At 64.7% G+C, this 19,069-nt stretch overlaps 1 protein-coding gene across 1 annotated transcript in view; it reads right to left on the minus strand.

The window, feature by feature from the left end:
* The window catches only part of CAMK2B (calcium/calmodulin dependent protein kinase II beta), a 93,681-nt gene that overhangs the window by 8,311 nt on the left and 66,301 nt on the right, over positions 1 to 19,069 (minus strand). Inside the window, exons 6-19 of the mRNA XM_081244256.1 lie at positions 18,061 to 18,133; positions 14,697 to 14,799; positions 14,525 to 14,608; positions 13,731 to 13,825; positions 13,437 to 13,559; positions 12,893 to 12,976; positions 12,094 to 12,136; positions 11,102 to 11,176; positions 5,829 to 5,869; positions 5,592 to 5,663; positions 4,059 to 4,103; positions 2,459 to 2,507; positions 944 to 1,057; positions 521 to 601 (exon numbers count right to left, since the gene is read on the minus strand). Of these exons, the coding sequence (XP_081100382.1) occupies positions 521 to 601; positions 944 to 1,057; positions 2,459 to 2,507; positions 4,059 to 4,103; positions 5,592 to 5,663; positions 5,829 to 5,869; positions 11,102 to 11,176; positions 12,094 to 12,136; positions 12,893 to 12,976; positions 13,437 to 13,559; positions 13,731 to 13,825; positions 14,525 to 14,608; positions 14,697 to 14,799; positions 18,061 to 18,133 (1,082 nt within the window). The remainder of the gene's footprint in view (positions 1 to 520; positions 602 to 943; positions 1,058 to 2,458; positions 2,508 to 4,058; positions 4,104 to 5,591; positions 5,664 to 5,828; positions 5,870 to 11,101; positions 11,177 to 12,093; positions 12,137 to 12,892; positions 12,977 to 13,436; positions 13,560 to 13,730; positions 13,826 to 14,524; positions 14,609 to 14,696; positions 14,800 to 18,060; positions 18,134 to 19,069) is intronic.

The following is a 19,069-nucleotide window of genomic DNA, read 5'->3' on the forward strand; positions in this document are numbered from 1 at the left end:
TCGGTCAGCGCCCGACAGGTGAGGAAGGGATGAGTGAGTGAAGGATGGGCGGAACGCCCAGCCCCTCAGTGGAGAACCCAGGTCTGCAGGGAGGCCAGGCCCTTTCTTCTCCCCTTAAACCCACAGGCCTGGGGTTGGGAGGATTTCTCTAATAGCTCCTGTGCCTGGGCTCCCCGGGGCACACATGGAGTCAGTGTGACTGGTAAGGGCACGGCCCAGGGTCCGAGGGGCAGGGCACGTGGGTGGGTGGCCTCACAGGCGCCCTGCCGGCTGCCCCGGGCCTGGGAGACCCTCTGAGGGAGAGGCCTGGGGCCCTGGACAGCAGTGCGGGGAGCAGTGTGGGAGGTGAGGGTCGGGGAACCGGGGTGGGGGGGAGTTAGCGCGTGTGCCCCTCGACAGCCAGCCAGGCCAGACAGTTAGCCAGGCCTTGGCAGCCCGGCCTGGGAGCAGCTGAGGCCGTGCACGGCAGGACGCAGGAGCCGCTGGGCAGCAGAAGCAGCAGGCCTGGGGCACTACTTACATGGGGTGGGCAGGGGGCCCTCGGCTTCCGGGGTCCCCGAGCCCCTCCTCACGGAGCTCAGGATGTCACAGATTCTGGGGGCTGGGTGGACAGGAGGCAGACATATGAGGAGGCTGCCGGGCGAGGCTGGGGGAGAGGAAGCAGGGCCTCTGCTCTCTCCCGCGCTGGGGCCTGTCTCAGCATCAAGGAGCCCTGGCCCTGACACCCGAGCAGAATGGTGGACCGGGCGGCCCCCCAGGCCAGTGGGGAAGGCCCGCACGGAGGGGGGCTTGAGGGGCAGAGGCCCTGGGGAGCCTCAGAGGGGGGCTGTCGGGGGCAGGCTGGTGCCCAAGCTCGGCCAGCCCTTGGCTCTCGAGCGCCCCCTCAGAGGAGCTGCAGGCCCTTCAGGGAGACCCCCGCAGCAGCAGGGGCCCGGCTACTTACATGGGGTGGGCAGGGGGCTTATGGAAGCCGGAGGCGGGCAGGGCGGGGGGCCCTCGCCTTCTGGGGTCCCCGAGCCCCTCCTCACGGAGCTCAAGATGTCAGGGACCCTGGGGGCTGAGTGGACAGATGAGACGTGAACACGCAGGTGAGGACACACAGGAGAGGAGGGGGAGTGCAGGAGAGGACCAGAGGGGCTAAGCTGGAGAACCACGCGGTGGGGTCCAGGGCTCCTGGAGCGCCATCACCCCCGCGTGCCCAGGGCTGTGTGATCACAGCAGGTACGTGAGGCAGACACAGGACCACGTGCAGGGCTGGACATGGGGCCTTTGAAGGCCGGCCTCCAGGTGGGAAGGTTGTGTGCCAAGGCCAGCAGAGGCCAGTCCTGGGCCCACTGAGGCTTCTCCGCATCTGACGGATGACACAGCTGAGGTGAGAGGCCCCCGGGGCCCCTGTGCCTGCCCTGCCCTGCCCCACGAGGCCTCTCGGGCATCTGCCCACCCTCTCCCCAGCCAGACAAGGGGTTGGGATGCGGCTGGCTGGGCTGGCCCTCTCCCCTATGCTCCTGCAGGCTCGGGCTGCCTCAGGCGCCCAGCCTGCTGAGGCAGGGACAGAGCCACAGGACAGGGCCTGGGAGAGGTCTGGATGACCTCCACGCTCCAGGCTGATGGTTCGGGGCCTGCAGTCTGGAGAAAACACATGAACGTCCACCCTCCCTGCGCCCAGAGGCCAAAGCCTTACGCTCGCTTCCACTATGGGGCAGGGAGGATACTCAGGACAGGGTCACTGCATCCCCCCTAAACTGGCAGAGTGGCCACTGTCCAGCCCAGGGGCAGCCCTGAGGGCACCCAGCACTCATCTACAAGCATGTGGTCGAGAGGGTCAGGCAGGCCCTCCACGTGGGGACAGGCAGCCTGGCCTGAGTGGAGTGGGGACCAGATCCCCTCCCTGGGGGCAGCTGAGAAAGCCGAGGGTGGAAGAGGGGGCCCTGGGTGAGCACACGGTGCCTGGCACCCTGGGGCCCTTGTGGGGCACAGACGGAGCATGGCCCAGCTCGGCCTGGGAGCCCCGAGAGTGGGTTGGAGCTCGCGTCTCTGCAGCCCACACCCCAATCCCACAACGAGCCCAGGAAACGCCCCTTGCTGCCCGTCCACGAATCAACTGCCAGCCGGGCAGTCACAGGTTTAAGGACCTTTGAGAGAAGAAACAGCAAATTCAACCGTGGGAACTGGGTGCACAGCCCCCAGAGCAATCTGGGGGCCCGTGCAGAGAACCGGCCCACCCAGGGCAGCGGCTTCCTCGCTGCTCAGGGAGCCCGGGCCCGTCAGGCTCTGCTTGGATGCTATGCCGGAGACTGCCCGGCGCTAGTCCGTACCCAGGTTCAGGTGGGACTGCAGCCCTGAGCAGGGTCAGCCCTGGGGGACACGCCCGCATCACAGGCCTCGGCCTTTCTCCATCCCAGCTCCCCACCCGCCGGTGGCCCGCCCCGCTGCCCCCGCAGGCGGGGAGCTGGGGTACCTTTTGTGTCTTCGTCCTCTATGGTGGTGTGGGTGCTGTCAGATGACTCCTGGGGGGACACGGGGAGACAACAGGTCAGGACGTGGCCTGAACCCCAGAAGCCCACAGGCAGCGCTGGAGCTTCACACCAGCCCCAGGGGTCACCTGTCCCCAGGCTGGGCCACCATGTCCCCAACAGCTGAGGACCCCAACTTCTCCTTCTCCCCACAAGGCACACACCCAGTGGAAAGACTCCGTGTGCTCAGATGACTCATTAACAAGAGAGAAAAACAAGCTTTCTGGAATTCCAAGACTCCGGGTGAAGCACAAAATCATCCACAGCCCGTGCATTTTGGCAGACAGGGCAGAAGCTTCCAGTAGGTGCTCGGGAACCCTGGCCTGGCCCAGACAGACTGCAGCAGCAACCACACCTCCTCCCCAGGCCTGGACCGTCCAGCCAGGCCTGGCCTTACCTCTCAGGTGGCCTTAAGGGCAGAGAGGTGGCCCCAGCACCTCCTACCTCACTCCTGGCTTACTGCCCTTCAGATATAAAACCAGGTGCCGGCCACCTGTCACCGAGTCCCCAGAAGGCCTGCTTGTTCCTCAGAAGGAACATCTTAACAGGGTCCCCAAGGGACCCCCCGCCCCCTCCAGCCCCCTCACAGGACACACTGCTTTGGGCCCTGGGCCAGGAATGGGGGTGTCTACAGGTTGTAGGATCAGGGCTCACACCGCAGCCCCAGAAGCCTCACTGCAGACACAGCGTCCTAGGGACACCCATCCCTGGCCCCGAGTCACAGAGGACACCCAGGCTCTTCCTAGCACCTTGAGCCTGGGGGCTGGCCCAGAGCCAGTTGCCCAAGGCCCCCTGGTCCTGGCTTATGGCTGGGGTGTGTGGGGACCCTTTGAGGATCCCAGGCCCAGGGGGATGTCTGGTTCTGGAAACACAGCGTGGCCGCCCACCCCAGAGAGCCAGCCCCTTCCCTGGCCGCGGGGTGAAGATGCCGATGGGATGGGAGCTGATGCCAGAGCAGAGAGGGGGGGCAGGAGGAGGGGTCAGCTCAGCAGGCAGCACCGGGCGCAGTGGGCAGAGGCGGGGAGCGACGGGTGAGGTCAGGGGGGAGTCTGTGCTGCTCCCCTCCTCCCCGGCCCACACTCGGGGGCACGCCGGGCCGCCCACGCCGGCCCTCCTCCCCCGGAGCATGCGGCCCTGGCCGCGCATCCCGGAGGACACCCAGGCTCTTCCTGACTCCCCGAGTCTCTGAAATGGGCCCTGCATTCAGCTGCCCCTGGCTAGGCTGGGCCTGGCCATCGCCAAGGCAGGATGGAGAGGGTCTGAGAAGTGGACCCTGCTCAGGACATGAGGAAGCCCAGGCTCCTGTGTCCACCGTGGACTTGGTACAAACATGCCTCCAAAAAGGGCAGCACCTGGGGCCTTTCCCCAAAAGGGAGCAGCCCGCGGACCTGGGGGGCTCTGTCCTGCCTTGGGAGGGGTCCCTGCACAGTTGTCTTGGCACAAATGCTTCCCCGGGGTCAACATCCCAGAGCTTCCCCAGGGCCAGGGGGTCTGCCTACTGCCTGAGCAGACGCTCCCAAGAGGGCGGTGGGGAACGCGCAGTACCTTGGTCCCGTCCACTGGGTTATGAATGACGGTGGTTTGAGGCTCCTACAGAAGAAGGAAGCACAGAGGAAGGAAAGAGGGAGGTGAGAAGAGGAGGAGAGCGGAGACCCCCAGAGGAGAGGAGAGGAGAGGAGAGGGTGGCAGCGCAGCAGCACGGCGGCAGAGGGCCAGCGGGGAGGAGAGCAGCTGGAGAGAAACCTGGGACGATGTGGATGGAACCAGCAGACCTGCCCGGACCTCGCGGGCGCCTGCGACGGGAGGGAAATGGAGAGCGTGCGCCTGAGGGCGGTGGAGAGAAGCCACACGCTGGGTGCCCTGCATTGGGTGCTCCGCCCCCTTCCTTTGTCACTGGGCCCTCTGCCTCAGGCATGGGCGGAGCACAGGTTTGAAGATGTCATGGGGGTGGGGTGGCACATGGGATGGATGGGGTCCGAGACGGGGCTGGCTGCGAGGCCGGCACATGGGACCCTCCCTTCCTGGGCCAAGGCCGCCCTCCCACTCGCTGGATGGCCATTCGGCAAACCCAGCCTCCCCACGGGCGGTCCAGGGCTCACTCCCAGAAGTGTGGCCTGGGGCCCGCGGGGACACCAAGTGTGCTTTCAGCAAACTCAGAACCTGCAGACCAGCAAACCCCAGCCTCTTGGGATGGCCTGCTCTACACGAGACACCATAGGCACACAGCATACTGGACAGGAGGGCCGGTACCCACTGGCCACAACCCTGCACCACCAGCTCCGTCCCCTGGACAGGACCCTCCAGGTGAGGGCTGGCGCTGGCGGGTCCCTCTGATCTCATGTCTGCCCAGCCCTCCCCAGCAGGAACCCCTGAACCCTCCAGGCAGCTACAGGCCAGCACAGCCATAGAAGTGTATCTCCCCCAACCTGCCTCGGGGCCTGCAGGACACAGACTCTGATGGGAAGCGCCATGGCTGCTGCTGCCCTAGACCCGACAGCTGCTGCTGGGCCGTCACCAGGTAAACCACCAAGAGGTCTCTGTCTCCCTCCAGATCACTGGGCTCTGAAGCTAAGGTCAGGCCCACCCATTCTTCTTGGGGAGAAACCAAAGGCCCCCACCTCCCAGACAGCACACCCCTGCAGCACCCAGGAGAGGGGTTGGCGGGGGAGTCCCCACCGCCTAGCCTGTCCTCACCCCCGACCCCCGGGCCACTCTCCCTGAAGAGCCTGCCCGGGCCGATCTCTGGGTCAGCCCGTTGCGAGCAGAGAAGCCGAGCAAGGTCGATGCCCTGGATCCTGGCTCTCAGCCTCACCGGCTCCCTGACGGGCTCTCACTGCTGACCCACAAGTCAGCAGGGGCCTGTCCGCTGCACCCAGAGGGTCTCTCCGGCACAGCCTGAACTGGAGTCCACCCTCACTCCCACACCCGAGCGGCGGTGGGGCTGCAAGGGCCAAGTGTCGTCTGTCAGAGACAGGCTGGCAGCCAGACCCCAGCTTTACCGCAGGCCTCCCGACAGGTGGCCACCACACAGCCGGGGTACAGGGGGGCCGAGAAGCGGGGGGCTGAGGGGTTCAGTACCAGGGCAGCTGGAGGAAGCGTCCCCTTGGGGCTGGTGGCAGCTGCACTGTTTTTGGTGCTATTCGTCTGGGGCTGCAGAGAGAGGAAGAGAAGCCATTAGGGAGAGAATGAGGGGGTCACACCCCTTCCTTGGGAGGGGAGGAGGCCCAGAGGGAGCTTCGGGGATTGGGCGAAGCTGTAGGCTTGAGACTGGGAGGGGGGGGACCCAGACTCCCCAGGGCCAAGCCAGCGCCTCACCTTGCCTCCGTCTGCTTTCTTGTTGAGTAAACTCTTGGCTGCTGCATTGGAGGAAACAGACATGATGAGTGAGGGGCCCGGGTCCCACAGCAGCCCACCCCCTCGGCGTGAGGCAGCCTCGGTGGCCTGCGAGGAGCCTGGGCTCCCCAAGACTGAGCGAGCAGGCGACCCAAGGTCCCAAGGCAGAGGTAGCTTCTGCGCCCAGCTGGGGACAGAGCGGGCCTGTGTCCTGTGCCGAGCAGGGCCGCCCTGGGGAAGGCCTGGCCGGCGCTGCCCGAGGACCCCCGTCCCCGGGACAGGGCCTTCCCCCGGCCATCCGCCATGACCTTGGAGGACACCAAGGTTTCTCCTCCCACCTGTGACCAGCGGTTTCCGGGAGGGCAGCATGCAGGCGCCCCGAAAAGGAAGGCAGGGCGCTGCCCCTCACCCGAGATGGGAACACAGGGCAGGACAGCAGGTTGGAGTGGTAGGCACCCCCATGTTCTCAGGCAGGGGTGGGTGGGCTGCAGCTGGCCACCCACAAAGGGAGGGGCTCATCCCAACCCCAGGCGCCTGCTCTCAGCCTCCTGGCCCCCCTCCCCTGGCAGACCGGACTTGGAGCCCTGCTCCCACGGCCAGGCCTCAGGCCACGCCTCTCAGCTCAGAGCCCCGGTGGGGCGGGGGGCAGCCTCACTCTCCCTCTTAAACCACCCCGCAGCCCGAGCCTTGGGGCCACCGCTCGGCCTTGCTCTGGCAGCGCTGGTTGGGCCAACTCAGGCCTCTGTGCCCGCCCACCAAGGACCTTAAGCTCTGAGTGACATCAAGGGGATGACACACCTGGGGGAGGGTCCGAAGGGCCACCTGCGTCCCAGGTTCCCACCACCCCTCAGAAGCCCAGGCCCAGCAGACGGGCCCGTCTCACCCCAGCCTTCCCCGCCCCCCCGGGGAGGAGGTCGGGGGCAGCCCGGCCCTGCCTCTGCCTCTCTGTACGCCAGCTTCAGAGGCCCTGACCTGCCACACCCCACTGGTCCTTAGCCCCCCAGGATCTGCACCCTCTGCAGCAGTTAGTTTTAATTACAGAACTCGAAAAAAAAAAAGAAAAAAAAGGAAGTCAGCTTACCTTATGGAAAAGGAAAGGTGAGGAGGGGAGGAGGGGGAGTGAGGAAGAAAGGAAGAGAGAGAGAAAACAAGATTTGTGGACGTTCAGGCAGGGAGTGCAAGTCTGCAGCCCGGGGCTCAGCGGCTCCTGCCTCGCCCGCCCTGCCCACGCTCACGCCAAGCGGTGCCCCAGGACAGCCGGTGCGGGTTAGAGAAGCAGCCCTGGGGTCGGATGCCGGAGGGTGGGGTCCCTCACCCTGGAAGGAAGGTGGCACAGTCCCCACCGCCGGCTCCAAAAGCTCTGGCTGGCCGGCCCTGAAGGGGAGGCCGCCTGCCCAGAGGGAGGAGGGTGGCCCCCGGCAGGCCTGCAAGGGGACCTTTCCTGCTGGGAACATCCATGGAGGCCATTGACTCGGGCCGGCACATCAGAAAGACCCAGAGAGATGCAGCGATTCTCAAAGTGCGGTCCCCCTGGACCCCACCCCCGCCCCCGCCAGCAACATCAGCATCTCATCGCCTGGGCTGCCTCAGACCTCCTGAGGCAGAAACTCGGGGGTGGGCTCGGCATCAGTTTAACTGTTCATCTGCTCGGGGGGATCCTGACGCTGCTTCAGTTCGAGAACCACTGGGCAAGGTCCCCAGTGCAGTGACCAGGCCAGTCCCAGGCCGCTGGGCCACCCCCGGCTGATTGCCTTTCCCTGTCCAGGTGGCTATCGCCGCCCTCCAGGCTTTGCTTTGGCACACAGGTGGCTGCCCCCAGCCAGAGGGCCCCGTGGGGTCATCAGAGGCCTGCTACACTGGGCGCAGCTTCAGTTCCCAGCCTTCCTCCCCAACGGACCCATCCATTCCCTCAAGTTTCCCTCCCAGGATCCACAGGCCAAAGTTTAACGAGAAGCCTGACTCCTGGCCCAACCCTGTCGCCCGGTGGGCTTCACCCCGTGAGAAGCATCACAGTACCCCAGCGAGTGAAGGGACCACAGGTCATCCCTTTCCTCATCCCCCAGTTCATCCTCCCAAGGGCGAGGCCTCACCTGGTGAGGCCAGACTCAGGATCACACCCTGCTGCCCCGGCAGCCCTGCTCCACGGGCATCCAGGACCAGAAATGCCGCCTGCTCAGGGCCACAGTCCACTTCCCACTGCGGGGACTGTGACAACCTCCCAGGCGGCAGCTGCGTCCGCATCCCTGTAACTCACCACGGAGGAACAACCCGGCCCTGCAGACGTGGGAACTCCCGGGCCTCCAGGGCCTGCAGCTTCACTCCTGACCAGCATGGCCCTAGCCTCCCTGCTGACCCCGAAGTGGGGGTCGTGCTGTGGTCACAGAGCCCAGGGACCCTGTCTGTGCTGGCCGACCAGCTGGCCGGACACAGCTGGAGCAAAGTGGGGTCCAGCCCGTCTTGAAGGCACTCGTCGTGAGAGCTGAGCAGGCGAGCAAGCTGACCCCGCCCCCAATTTAAGGTGGACAGTCTGCGGAGAGTCACCTCCCCATGCCACACAGCCCAGCCGGCTGAGTTAGAGCCAGTGCACGCCAGTGCTGGTCTGAGAAGTCCGGCCAGGGCCAGCCCAGTGCCCTGGTGGGGGCAGAGTCAGCTCTGCCTGGCCTTCCCCTTGGGCAGGAAAGGGGGGCCCCTGGGTCAGACCCTGGGACAGTCGTGGGTCTTAAGAGGGTTCCCTTCAGTCCCTGATTCTATCAAAACCCACATTCCAGACCGTGCTACACAGGACGGTACCAGTTCCACTTCCTAACAAGCCACCCCTCCGGGGACTCAGTCGGCCACCACGGCCCAGGCTCCAGGAGGCCCTGCAGCAGACACCTGTCTTTGTAATCGATTCCCGAACACTCCTCCTTAGGAACCCCTGTAACCTACACCTGCGTGTCTGGGTGCAGCGTGTCTGGACACACAGCTGCCGTCTTCCTGAGCACAGCTCCTGGCCGCCGCGTTTCCTGGAAATTCACATCTCTGTCTGAGAATAATTCCAGAATCCTGTTGACTCCCGTCTACACTAGCGGTCAAAGGCATAGGGAGTTTCCTTCGTGTTTCCTCAAGTCGAATTCAAGTGGAATTCATTACTACACAGCAGAAGCCAAGGTGGACCAACCAGGCACCCTAGACCCCCGGAGATAAGCAGAGACCCTCTGCCCCGCCCCGGCCCGGGTCCTTGGGGCCAGGCCATCACTGCCACCCCAGCAGTTTGCCTGAGTCTCCTCTTGGTGAAGGCCAAGTGGGACTGACCAGGCCGCCTTGATGAACTGCAAGAGATCTACAAAGACACCCGGTCTTCCGCTGGCCGAGGGCTCTATGTCACCCCAGGGGCCGTCATCCACAGAGAAGCGATGGCCTTGGGACTGAGCCCCCCTGCCTGCCGTGTCTGCTGGGTCCAACGCGCTGGCTGAGGTGGGCTGGCCTAGCGGGGATGGGGGCTCAGCCCACAGGGCCCAGCCTTTACCTTGTTCCCTAGCTCGTCACTCAGGGACAGCCATGCTGGGCTCCGTCCACATGCACGGACCACCCCCAGGACAGAGCGGCCCTGGGCGCCGGGGGCAGAGCCGCACATGCTCGCGGCCTCATGCACGGACGCTCCACATCCCCTTGCAGGCAGCGGGCATTGCAGGTGGGAGCCCCGGGCAGAGAGCGGCTCAGAGGCAGGCGCCTGCCTCGCTCACTGCCGCCCCGCCCCCGGCTTCACCAGGAGCCCCTAGTCTCACTGTTCCGTGTCCCACTGCCCCTCCCTCCCTCTCAGGTGCTCCAGAAAGGCCCAGAAAATGAAGCTGACTCAGGATGACCCCCGGGGGCCTGCCTGCTGGACCTGTCACCGGGCTCACGGGAGGAGCACAGGCCCTCCTGCTGAGGACAGCCCTGCCCTGAAAGCCCCAGGAGGCAGCGGCCGGGGTCCTCTGGGTGGGCAGGTGGGCTTGCGCACCCTGTGGGGTCATGGGGTAAGAGCTGGGCTGGATGTGCAGCAAAGAAAGGGCCCGGGGGCTTCCCTGGTGGCGCAGTGGTTGAGAGTCCGCCTGCCGATGCAGGGGACACGGGTTCGTGCCCCGGTCCGGGAAGATCCCACATGCTGCGGAGCGGCTGGGCCCGTGAGCCGTGGCCGCTGAGCCTGCGCGTCCGGAGCCTGTGCTCCGCAACGGGAGAGGCCACAGCAGTGAGAGCCCCGCGTACCGCAAAAAAAAAAAAAAAAAAAAAAAAAAGAGAGAGAGAAAAAAAAAGAAAGGGCCCGGGCCTGGGAGGGGCTGGGCGTCTGCCCTGTCCCGGCCAACACTCGAGGCACCGGCAGGAAATGCCAGGCTTCTTCTAGGCCCCTCAGCTGCAGCTGGCTCTGCCCGCCCTACACTTGTGCCACCCTCAGCTCGGGCTGGGGCCATGGGCCCACGAGGATGTCTTGGGGTCCACTAGCCTCACGTGGTCCAGCCAAGGTCACGGTTGGATGAGCGGGAGCCGGCCTGGGCATCCTGAGAGGTCTGCCCCTCACAGACTGGGGCACACGTTAGCAGAATGAGCCTCTCCCCTCACAGGTTGGGGACGAGGTAATGGGGGCCTCGTAGAAAGAAACCAAGAGGAGGCCTTCAGAGTCATTCTCTGGGTGGCCAAGGGCCCCATCTTGGGGCTCACGGGGCAGACGTGCGTGTTTGGGACTCAGCACAGACCACCGGCTCCGTGCGAGCGGCTGGAAGCACAGGGCAAGGCCCCAGGCGCGTGTGCGGGCCAGGTCGGGGGTGGCCAGGGTGGCCAGTGGGCTCTCACGGGGCAGGGTCTCTGCCCACGCCCTTCTCCCCAGGGCCCCCACTCGGGATTCAAACTCCCAGCAGCAGCCCCGAGGCGTCCTGGGATAGGTGTCAAGGTCATTCTGAGCGGGGGTCATGATGGACAAGTGGGGAGTGAGCCTGAGACAGCAAAGGGCTCTGACCAGAGGGGTCTCCTGACCCCCAGACTCAGGAACCAGGACTGCGGAACTCGGTCAAAGGCACGGAGGGCAACTCATCTCAGGGGTCAGCTAGCCTGGCCCCTCCTGAAATAGGTGGGGTCTGAGGCCGCTGGGACAGCTGGGGCTGCCTCCCTGCCCACGGGGGCTCTGTGGGTGTGTCCACGGCGGGAGCAGGGGCTCCCGGGGCCTCTGGGGAGGCTCTCAAGGCCCAGCCAGCGGCTGCGTGCAGCGAGGGGACCTGCATGCCGACAGGCGGGACATCTACCTTGTTCCACCAGCCCCATGGTGGTGCCGGAGGCCGCGGTGGACATTGTGGCTGGAGCGGTGGTCTGTCTGCCCACTGTTAGCACCAGGTTAGAGACGAGGGGAGGGGCGGACACAGACGAGTGGTGGGCGAGGTGAGGGAAGAGAAGAGACAAAGGAAGCAGAAGAAGATTAGAGTCAAAGTTTAGGTGACGGGTGGTTCCAGAATCCCTTTCACAGGAGCGTGAAAACAAGATGGAGACCGCTTGACAGTGGAAAAGCATTTGCCTCCTTTCTCCTTGGAAAACCCCAGCGGGGCCTTCCGGGTGCCGGGCTGGGCGTGCGGACAGGACACATCCTATTGGTATTGCTGTTACAGCATGCCCCCAGCCCGCAGCACAGCAGCAAAGAAACAGGATGGGGCGCGTGCTGATGTAAACGGACAACGAGGACGGACCACAGACGCACCCGCACCAGCATCGCAGGCCACAGACACGCCACAGGACCGCCAGGGGGCAGCGGCCCCGCTCGCGTGACGCTGTCCCCGCTGGACCTGCCTGGGCCCATGGCCTCAGGGTCGCCGACAGCCCCCCAGGGCGGCCGCACACCCCCAGCCCTGCCCACTCTCGGTGCCCGGGTGGGCGGCCGCCAGCCAGGGTATCCAGAGCCTCCTCTAGCCGCCCCCTAACCCACACACAGAATGGGTGCTCCGAGGAGTCAGGACAACAGCGAGGCCACAGAGGTGCCGACCGACGCCTGGACAGACACACGGAGCTGCGGCCCGGCCGGCGGGCAGCTCACACACAGACCCGACACTCAGGGACGTGCCCTCGCAGGGCCCGGCCGGAGCCCAGGCCTCCTCTGTGGCCCGAGGGTCTCAGAGGGAGGAAGGTCGGGCCGGGCCAGCAGCAGAGGAGGGGACAGTGGGGTGAGGACACGGCAGGCAGCTGGTGGCGGGCCGTTCCCCAGCCTTCCCGCCGCAGGCCTGCACCTCCTGGAGGAGGCTGTACTCACCTGAGAAATTCCGCGTGGCCAGCATGGTGGTGAGGATCGCTCCCTGGGGAGAGACACACAGCTGAGGCCAGGTGGAGACCCCCGCCCGGACCTCGAGTCACGGCCTCGCACAGAGGCAGCTGCACCCAGACATGCCACCCACGTCCAGCATTAAAACAGGGACGCACCCCAGGTCCTGAACTGCCCACTGAGCCCAGCTCCTAAAGGCTTCAAGACCGCCGGGGCTGTAGCTGGGGTCTGCCTCTCCCCACGGCACCTCCTTTCCCTGACAGGCACGTGCACACCAGGCCGCCAGGCCTGGACACTCACTCTCAGCACAGAGCAGCCTGTAGGGAGGGTGGGCCTGGCGCCCAACGGCCTAACCTGCCCAGGGCCCCCCGCCCTCCCTCCCGACCTCCCCCTGCCCACGCAAGCAGAAGAGCTCGGCTGATCTCCTGACCAAACTTGCCCCAGGTCAGAAGCTTCTCAGCCCGCTCCCGCTCAGAGAGCATGACCGACTACAGGGCACCTTTCCCCCCAGGGAGCCCCAGGTATGCCTCATGGGCGGCGTGGGTGGCTGAGGAGGGACCAGCTGTGCACCTGGGGGCCAGGCCCACGTCTGGGCACCTCTGGTGTTGTTGCCACGGGGGGGCTAGTCTGGACAGCGCTGACAAGCAGCCCATCCTAGGTGACTGGGACCCCCACAGGCCTGCCCGAGCCCCTCCAGCTGCTCCCAGGGCAGGGCCCTCGGCCACTCTGGGTGGGTTAGCATGCGTGCCTGGCGTGGCACCCTGGCCACTCGCTGGGGTTGGCGTCTCACCTTGAGCTTCCGCCGGGCATTGAACTTTTTCAGGCACTCCACGGTCTCCTGCCTGTGCATCATGGAGGCCACAGTGGAGCGTTGCTGTGGGGAGGGGGGCGGGAGGAGGGGGTCACACGCAGCAAGGAGCCCTGAGGGGCATCAGCTCTGTCCCCAAGGCGGGGCTCAAAAGAGGGGGCTCTGGGCAAGGCTAAGGGCAGCAGCACCCCCAGGGCCCTTGTGCCAAGAGCTGCCGGCCGCCCACTGCAGCCGGAGGCCACCTGTCCCCGCTGCTTGCCTAACCCCCCAGCCCGTCACCCCTCATGGCCCGTCTGCCCCCCAACCTGTCCCTCACCCGCCTCGCTACTCTATCCCCTCATGCCCTGGACTGGGCCTCCTCTTCCCACGGAGCTCCTTAGTCTCCCAGGGACTAAGGTCTTTAAACCCACCAGCCTTAAAGCCACAGGCCACGCAGCCCCCGGGAAACCAGGGGATCCACTGGATGCGAGGAGAGCGCGCCAGGGTCAACGCGCCGGGTGGGGAGTCCGAGGCTGGGGCGACTTACGCAGACCCACGGGTGCTTCAGCGCCTCGTGCGCCGTGATGCGCTTGGCAGGGTTGATGGTCAACATCTGGTTGATGAGGTTTTTGGCTTCAGGAGTGACTGTGTCCCACTCCGGGGACGGGAACTACGAAGGGAAGCCACGCACAAGGGAGCCTGAAGCCCCCTTCCCAGGCAGGGACAGAATTCTCCGAGGGGGGGCCTCATCTGGAAACGGCGGCATCACCCCACTCCCTGCCTCTGCCAGCCTGCCTCTCCCAGACGGGGAGGGGTGGGGGTGGGGGTCCCCGGCACTCACGTCGTAGGCCCCGGCCTTGATCTGCTGGTACAGCTTGTGCTGGTCCTCGTCCCAGAAGGGCGGGTAGCCCACGAGCAGGATGTACAGGATCACCCCTGCGGGGAACCACAAGCACGGGGCCTCGCACTGCCGCCCTCACTGCCTGCGCCCAGCGGCTCAGCCCCAGCCCATGGAGCCCACAGCGCGGCCACAAGCCAGTGGGGCGCTGCTGCGTGGGGTCAGCTGTGTGACCCCTGGCGTGGGGGTCAGATGCCCAGCTCTGCCGCCTGACAGCTAGGGGACCCTCAGCCAGTTTCTCAGCATCAGCTAGGGTGGGGGTCACTGCCCGAAGCCAGCAAGCCCCATGAGGACACTGGGACCCTCAAGGTCCAGTGGGACCCCCCCCCGGCCCCCGCAGCCGTCAGCAAGTGTCACTGTTTGGAGACACTGACGGTGGAATGGCATAAACATCCCCTTCACCTCTGCTCTACCCTCACCCTACTTCACAGGAGAGGCCCGAGACCGGCCCCCTCTGCCGCGCAGAGGACAGGCCCCACCAGGGTGGCGTGCACGGTCTCCAGCCCTGCAGCATCCATCCACCACCCGGGCACCTGCCGCTCCTTCTCCAGACCGCTCTGCGGAGCGCAGGGCAGGCACCGGGGCGGTGGGCTTCTCAGCAACAGCCAGTATCGCATTAGCGACTCCAGTCTGGGTGGAGAGGGCGCTCCTAGCGGGGGTAGCCCCGTGAGTCAGCCCAGCGGCAGGTCCCTCACGGTGGCCTTGCGGCCCTACCCCGCCCTGCACACCAGCCTCACCGCATGCCCAGATGTCCACTGGCTTGCCGTACGCCTCCTTGCGCAGCACCTCTGGGGACAGGTAGCCTGGCGTGCCAGCGAACCCTAGCGGGAGGGGAAAGGGCCGTGTGAGGGGCCACGGGGGCAGGTGATGCCCCCAGCCTGGCCCCCGGCCGGCCAGCCGGCTACTCACCAAACCAGGCCTGCTGGTCCCCCTGCACCTCGATAGCCAGGCCGAAGTCTGCCAGCTTCACTGCGGCCCCTTTGCACTTGCTGGCCAGGAGCAGGTTCTCGGGCTGCGGGGAAGGTGACCGGCCCGAGAGCGTGTGGTTTACACGCGGGGGTGTCACGGGAGGGAGGGGGACAAAATAGTGCTTTGCAGACAGGGGCACACAGGCCTGACCCGCCACCACGTGGGTGTCCCCCCAGCGCAGCTGACACTCTTGGCTTGGGCGTATCCCAGAGCTCTGGGCCCCCCAGGCCTGCACCCCACAGCCTGTTCCTGCCCCACACTCCCGGGGGGCAGGGACAGGCGCCCCAGAGCTGAGGGAAGCTGGCTCTCAAAGCACAGGCTTGTGAACTCAGGGTGCTGGGACCAAAAACTGAGTGCACCCTACAGGCCCTGGCAGGCTATGCAGGGGCCCGGGACCTCCACCGGCAGAGGGGCTTCCCTCCCTTCACCGCGGCTGGCTGCAGAGACAACGGCCTGCTGGAGCGCTCAGGCGCTTCTGGCAGGACAGCAACCCTCAAAGGGCAAGAAGGAACAACCGAGGGCCCCCGAGAGCTGGGCAGTGCAGGACATGTGTCCACCAAGCCCCACCAGCCCCATGCTGGGCAGAGGGGGCCTGCCTTGACTGCCGCCCATCCAGTGCCCACAGGTGGGAAAGGGCCCATGCAGACCTCCCTGAGTCGGGGAGCAGCGCCCTTGCTCAAGCTGGAAGGACATTCATCCCTGTCCCACTGGAGCGCCGAGGCTGCTGCCCCCTGACTGGGGACGCTTGGCCCCGAAGGCCCGAGGGGGTCCCTGTGCACTGTGTCCTGTGCGCTGGGCCCCTCCCATCCCAGCCTATCCCACCAGCCTCACCACCTCCCAGTGGTCAGCGCTCAGAGCTCAAAGCCGCTGGACTTCCTCATGCCTCTGGGCCCTTGGCCCCCTCGCCAGGCCACCCTCCCGACGGGAAGGCCCGCTGAGACCACACTGCCACTTTGGTGCCACCAAGAAAGACAAACACCACCAACCAAACTGAGTTAACACCGCTTGTACACCTGGGGTGTTAGGACGACACACGTGGAAGAGATGAAGCACGCCAGCCCCACCCGGCAGAAACCAGTTCCTCCAGGCCCACGCAGCTGGCTGGATGAGGCGCTGTCCCTCCAGGTGATGGGCGCTGGGGACACCCAGCTCTGTCTGCCCAGCACGGCCTGGAGGCCTCTGAACATCTTTTTTTTTTGTTTTTTGTTTTTTTTTTGGATTATTGGTCTTTTTTTATTTAATACTCCCCTTTTCTTTCTTTTTTAAAGTTTATTTCTTAATGCACGTCCCATCAACTCTTTTGGCCACAGCGCACGCCGTGTGGAACTTCCCCGACCAGGGATCAAACCTGCGCCCCCTGCATTAGGAGCACGGAGTCTTAACCACTGGACCACCAGGGAAGCCTGCCTCTGAACACCTTGATTTTGCAAATGTGCGTGGGGCAAGGGGACCCCAACCTCTCCACACACCCCACATCAAGAAGTCTGAAATAAACATAACATTGTAAATCAACTATGTTTCAATTTTTTAAAAATTAAATTAAAAAAAGAAGTCTGAAATTGTAGGGGTCAGGGACTGCAGCTGGGGGCTTGACCTGACTTCTACAGCTCAGATACCCCCACCCCGAGGAAACAAACCAACACTCCTCCCCAGGAAGGAGCTAAGTGAATTTGGTCCCTGGGAAGAACTGAACAAGAAGGCTCGGGGCCGGGTGGGGGGGAGAGGCAGGGGACCCAGCTGGGTCCAAGCAGTGATGCCCTGGCCCCGGGCTCCACCCTGGCTCCCTCGCAGCACCCTGAGATGGCACCGGCCCCCTCTGCTCTCTCCCCACTCCACACCTTGGCTGAGAGGACACCCACCACAGCACTGCTTCTGGGAGGCTGTCTCAGTCAAGACGGTGGAGGCCTCTCTAGAGGAGGAGGGTCAGTCTGCTCCCCCGACACCTGGCAGACTCCTGCCCCCTTTTCTTCTTTTCAGCAAGGATTGTTTGCCCCCAGGGCACAACTGGGCTGGGGGGAGCATCCATCTCCTTTTGCGTGCTTTGGCCTCAAAGTTACTTATGCATCACGGGGTCCATAGTCAAGGGGGGATGAGCGCCCCTCCTCCCAGAGGCCCCCAAATGAGGCCGATTCAGACAAGACACAGCGACAGAGGGGGACCCAAGGACAGGCAGACACGGCGGGCCTGGGTGGGCACGTGAAAGGACAGGGGACCACACGGCACATGCAGAGAGGGAGTGGGAACACATGAAGGGCACAGGAGAGGGTCCTGGGCCTGCTCCTGGCAGGACAACATTCCAAGAGCAGCCCCACAAAGATCAGCTCACAGACACACACCCCTCGGTGGCCCAAGGAAGGGCGTGACCCCATTCAGCCCGAGCACCCATGGGACGGTTGGTCTCAAATGCCACCAGCAGGTCTCTTAGCAGGGATGGCAGGCCCAGGGGTCCCCCCACTCCCCCACAGAAGAAACTGACCCAAACCCAGACTTGAAGAAAGCTAAAATCAAAGAAAGGAGGAGAAATTGAGAGGAGGAGGAGGGTGGAGAGGGAGGGAGGGGGAAAGGAGGGAGGGGGGAGGAGGGAGGCAGGAGGATGGGGTGTAGCTCCTCCTGAAGACCCTCCCACCGCACTGAGCCCTGTGGGTGACAAACCTTGTTTTAAACGCTCTATGGTCACTTTGCCCAGAGCTGAGCCAAGGGCCACAGAGACTAGAAGAAAGGGCTGGAAGTTTGCAGAGACCATCCAGGCTGGTCCCTCACCCCCTGCTCCCGAGGCATCAGCCCCACCTGCACGCACATCACCTGTGTCCCACCTGCCAGGTCCGAATCTCAACCGGAGCCCAGAAAGCGAGACCCCGAGTGGACACGTGGTAATAGGCTGACAACCGTCCCCTCTCAGCCCTGAAGCCTAGAGGTGTTGGGACGTGTGCAAATACACGCACGTGTGCACACAAACACCATGCACACAGATGTGCACACCTGCACACATACACATATTCTCACACATGCATGAACGCACATGCATGTGCACCCAATGCTCCCACACATGTATAAACACATGTGCATGTGAGCACACATACATCTGTGCCCACACAGGCACACACACATACACATGTGCACACAGACCCACATTCTCACATGCACGCACCTTCACACGCAGACACACATGCACACGCACGTGCACACGTCCCCCGCACACAGTGTCTCCTGGCGCTTGCACTGCCCCAGCCCAGAGCCTCCTGTTAAACACAACATGCGGTTACAGACAACACACACCTGGCACAGAGCGCGGTGGGGGACTCACCTTGAGATCCCTGTGGACAACCCCCATTTGGTGGCAATGGAGAACCGCCTCCAGGATCTGCTGGATGCAGTGACTGCAGCAAACAGCAGGCGCATTAGTGCGGGTGGCCCCCGAAGAGTGGGCGGGGGTGCAGGAGCAGGGTGCTGAGTGGCACTGGGGTGGGGTCCCCGCAGGGGGCCGCGGGGAAGCAGGGAATTGAGGTGCGGCCTGCCGCATGGGAGAGGAGACACTGGCCAGGAAGGGACCTCTGAGGCTCCTTCCTCACCCCCAAAGGTCAACACAAGGCCCGGCCAGGCCCCCTGCGCCCCCCACCCTGCCTTCCCCTCTGGCCAGGCCCTTGGAAGTGCTGCTCAGAGGAGACATGCCTGGCCCCAGGGCACTCTTCCCCAGGCTCATGCTGGCCAAGCCTGGACCTGAGCTGGGCGCCCTGCGGGAGGGAGGCCCGGCCTGAGCCCACACCCAGCAAGGCAGGCTGGAGATGGGGGAACCCAGGCAAGGAAAGGGCAGAGGTGAGAGGGCGAGAGGGCGAGGGCAGGCCAGTGCCGCAGTGTGGGTGACGCCCTGGCCACTAGGGCCCCCCTCTGTTCTGGGGCAGCGCTAATGCTGCAGCCTCCAGTCACTCATGTGCTAGAGCAGGAGTCATTTCATTTGAATAAACTTGAACATCCACACTGGCTGCCGGCTGCCGTACTAGACAGCTCAGCTCCATAGCAGCCCTGGGGTCCCGGATGCGCTCCTGGTGAAGAGGCAGCCTGGCACAGCCCAGGGCCCCAAGCCAGGGGCTTCCTTCCAGATCCGGGAGAAGTCCCGAGCCCTCTGGGGTATTACTGGCTGGAGGGAGACACCCAGCTCTCCTCAGGCGCCCTCCAACACCTGTGCTTCAGCAACGTGCCCTGAACATCAGACCTAGATGCCCCCAGCCCCTGTGGCCTGAGCCTGCCTCCCACAGGTGGCCCCAGGGGACGGGAAAGTTTCCAGCTGCCCCCAAAGCCAGGCACAGACCCTGGGC

The sequence above is a fragment of the Mesoplodon bidens genome (assembly GCF_964165515.1).
Source record: "Mesoplodon bidens genome assembly, chromosome: 9".
Lineage (NCBI taxonomy): Eukaryota > Metazoa > Chordata > Mammalia > Artiodactyla > Ziphiidae > Mesoplodon > Mesoplodon bidens.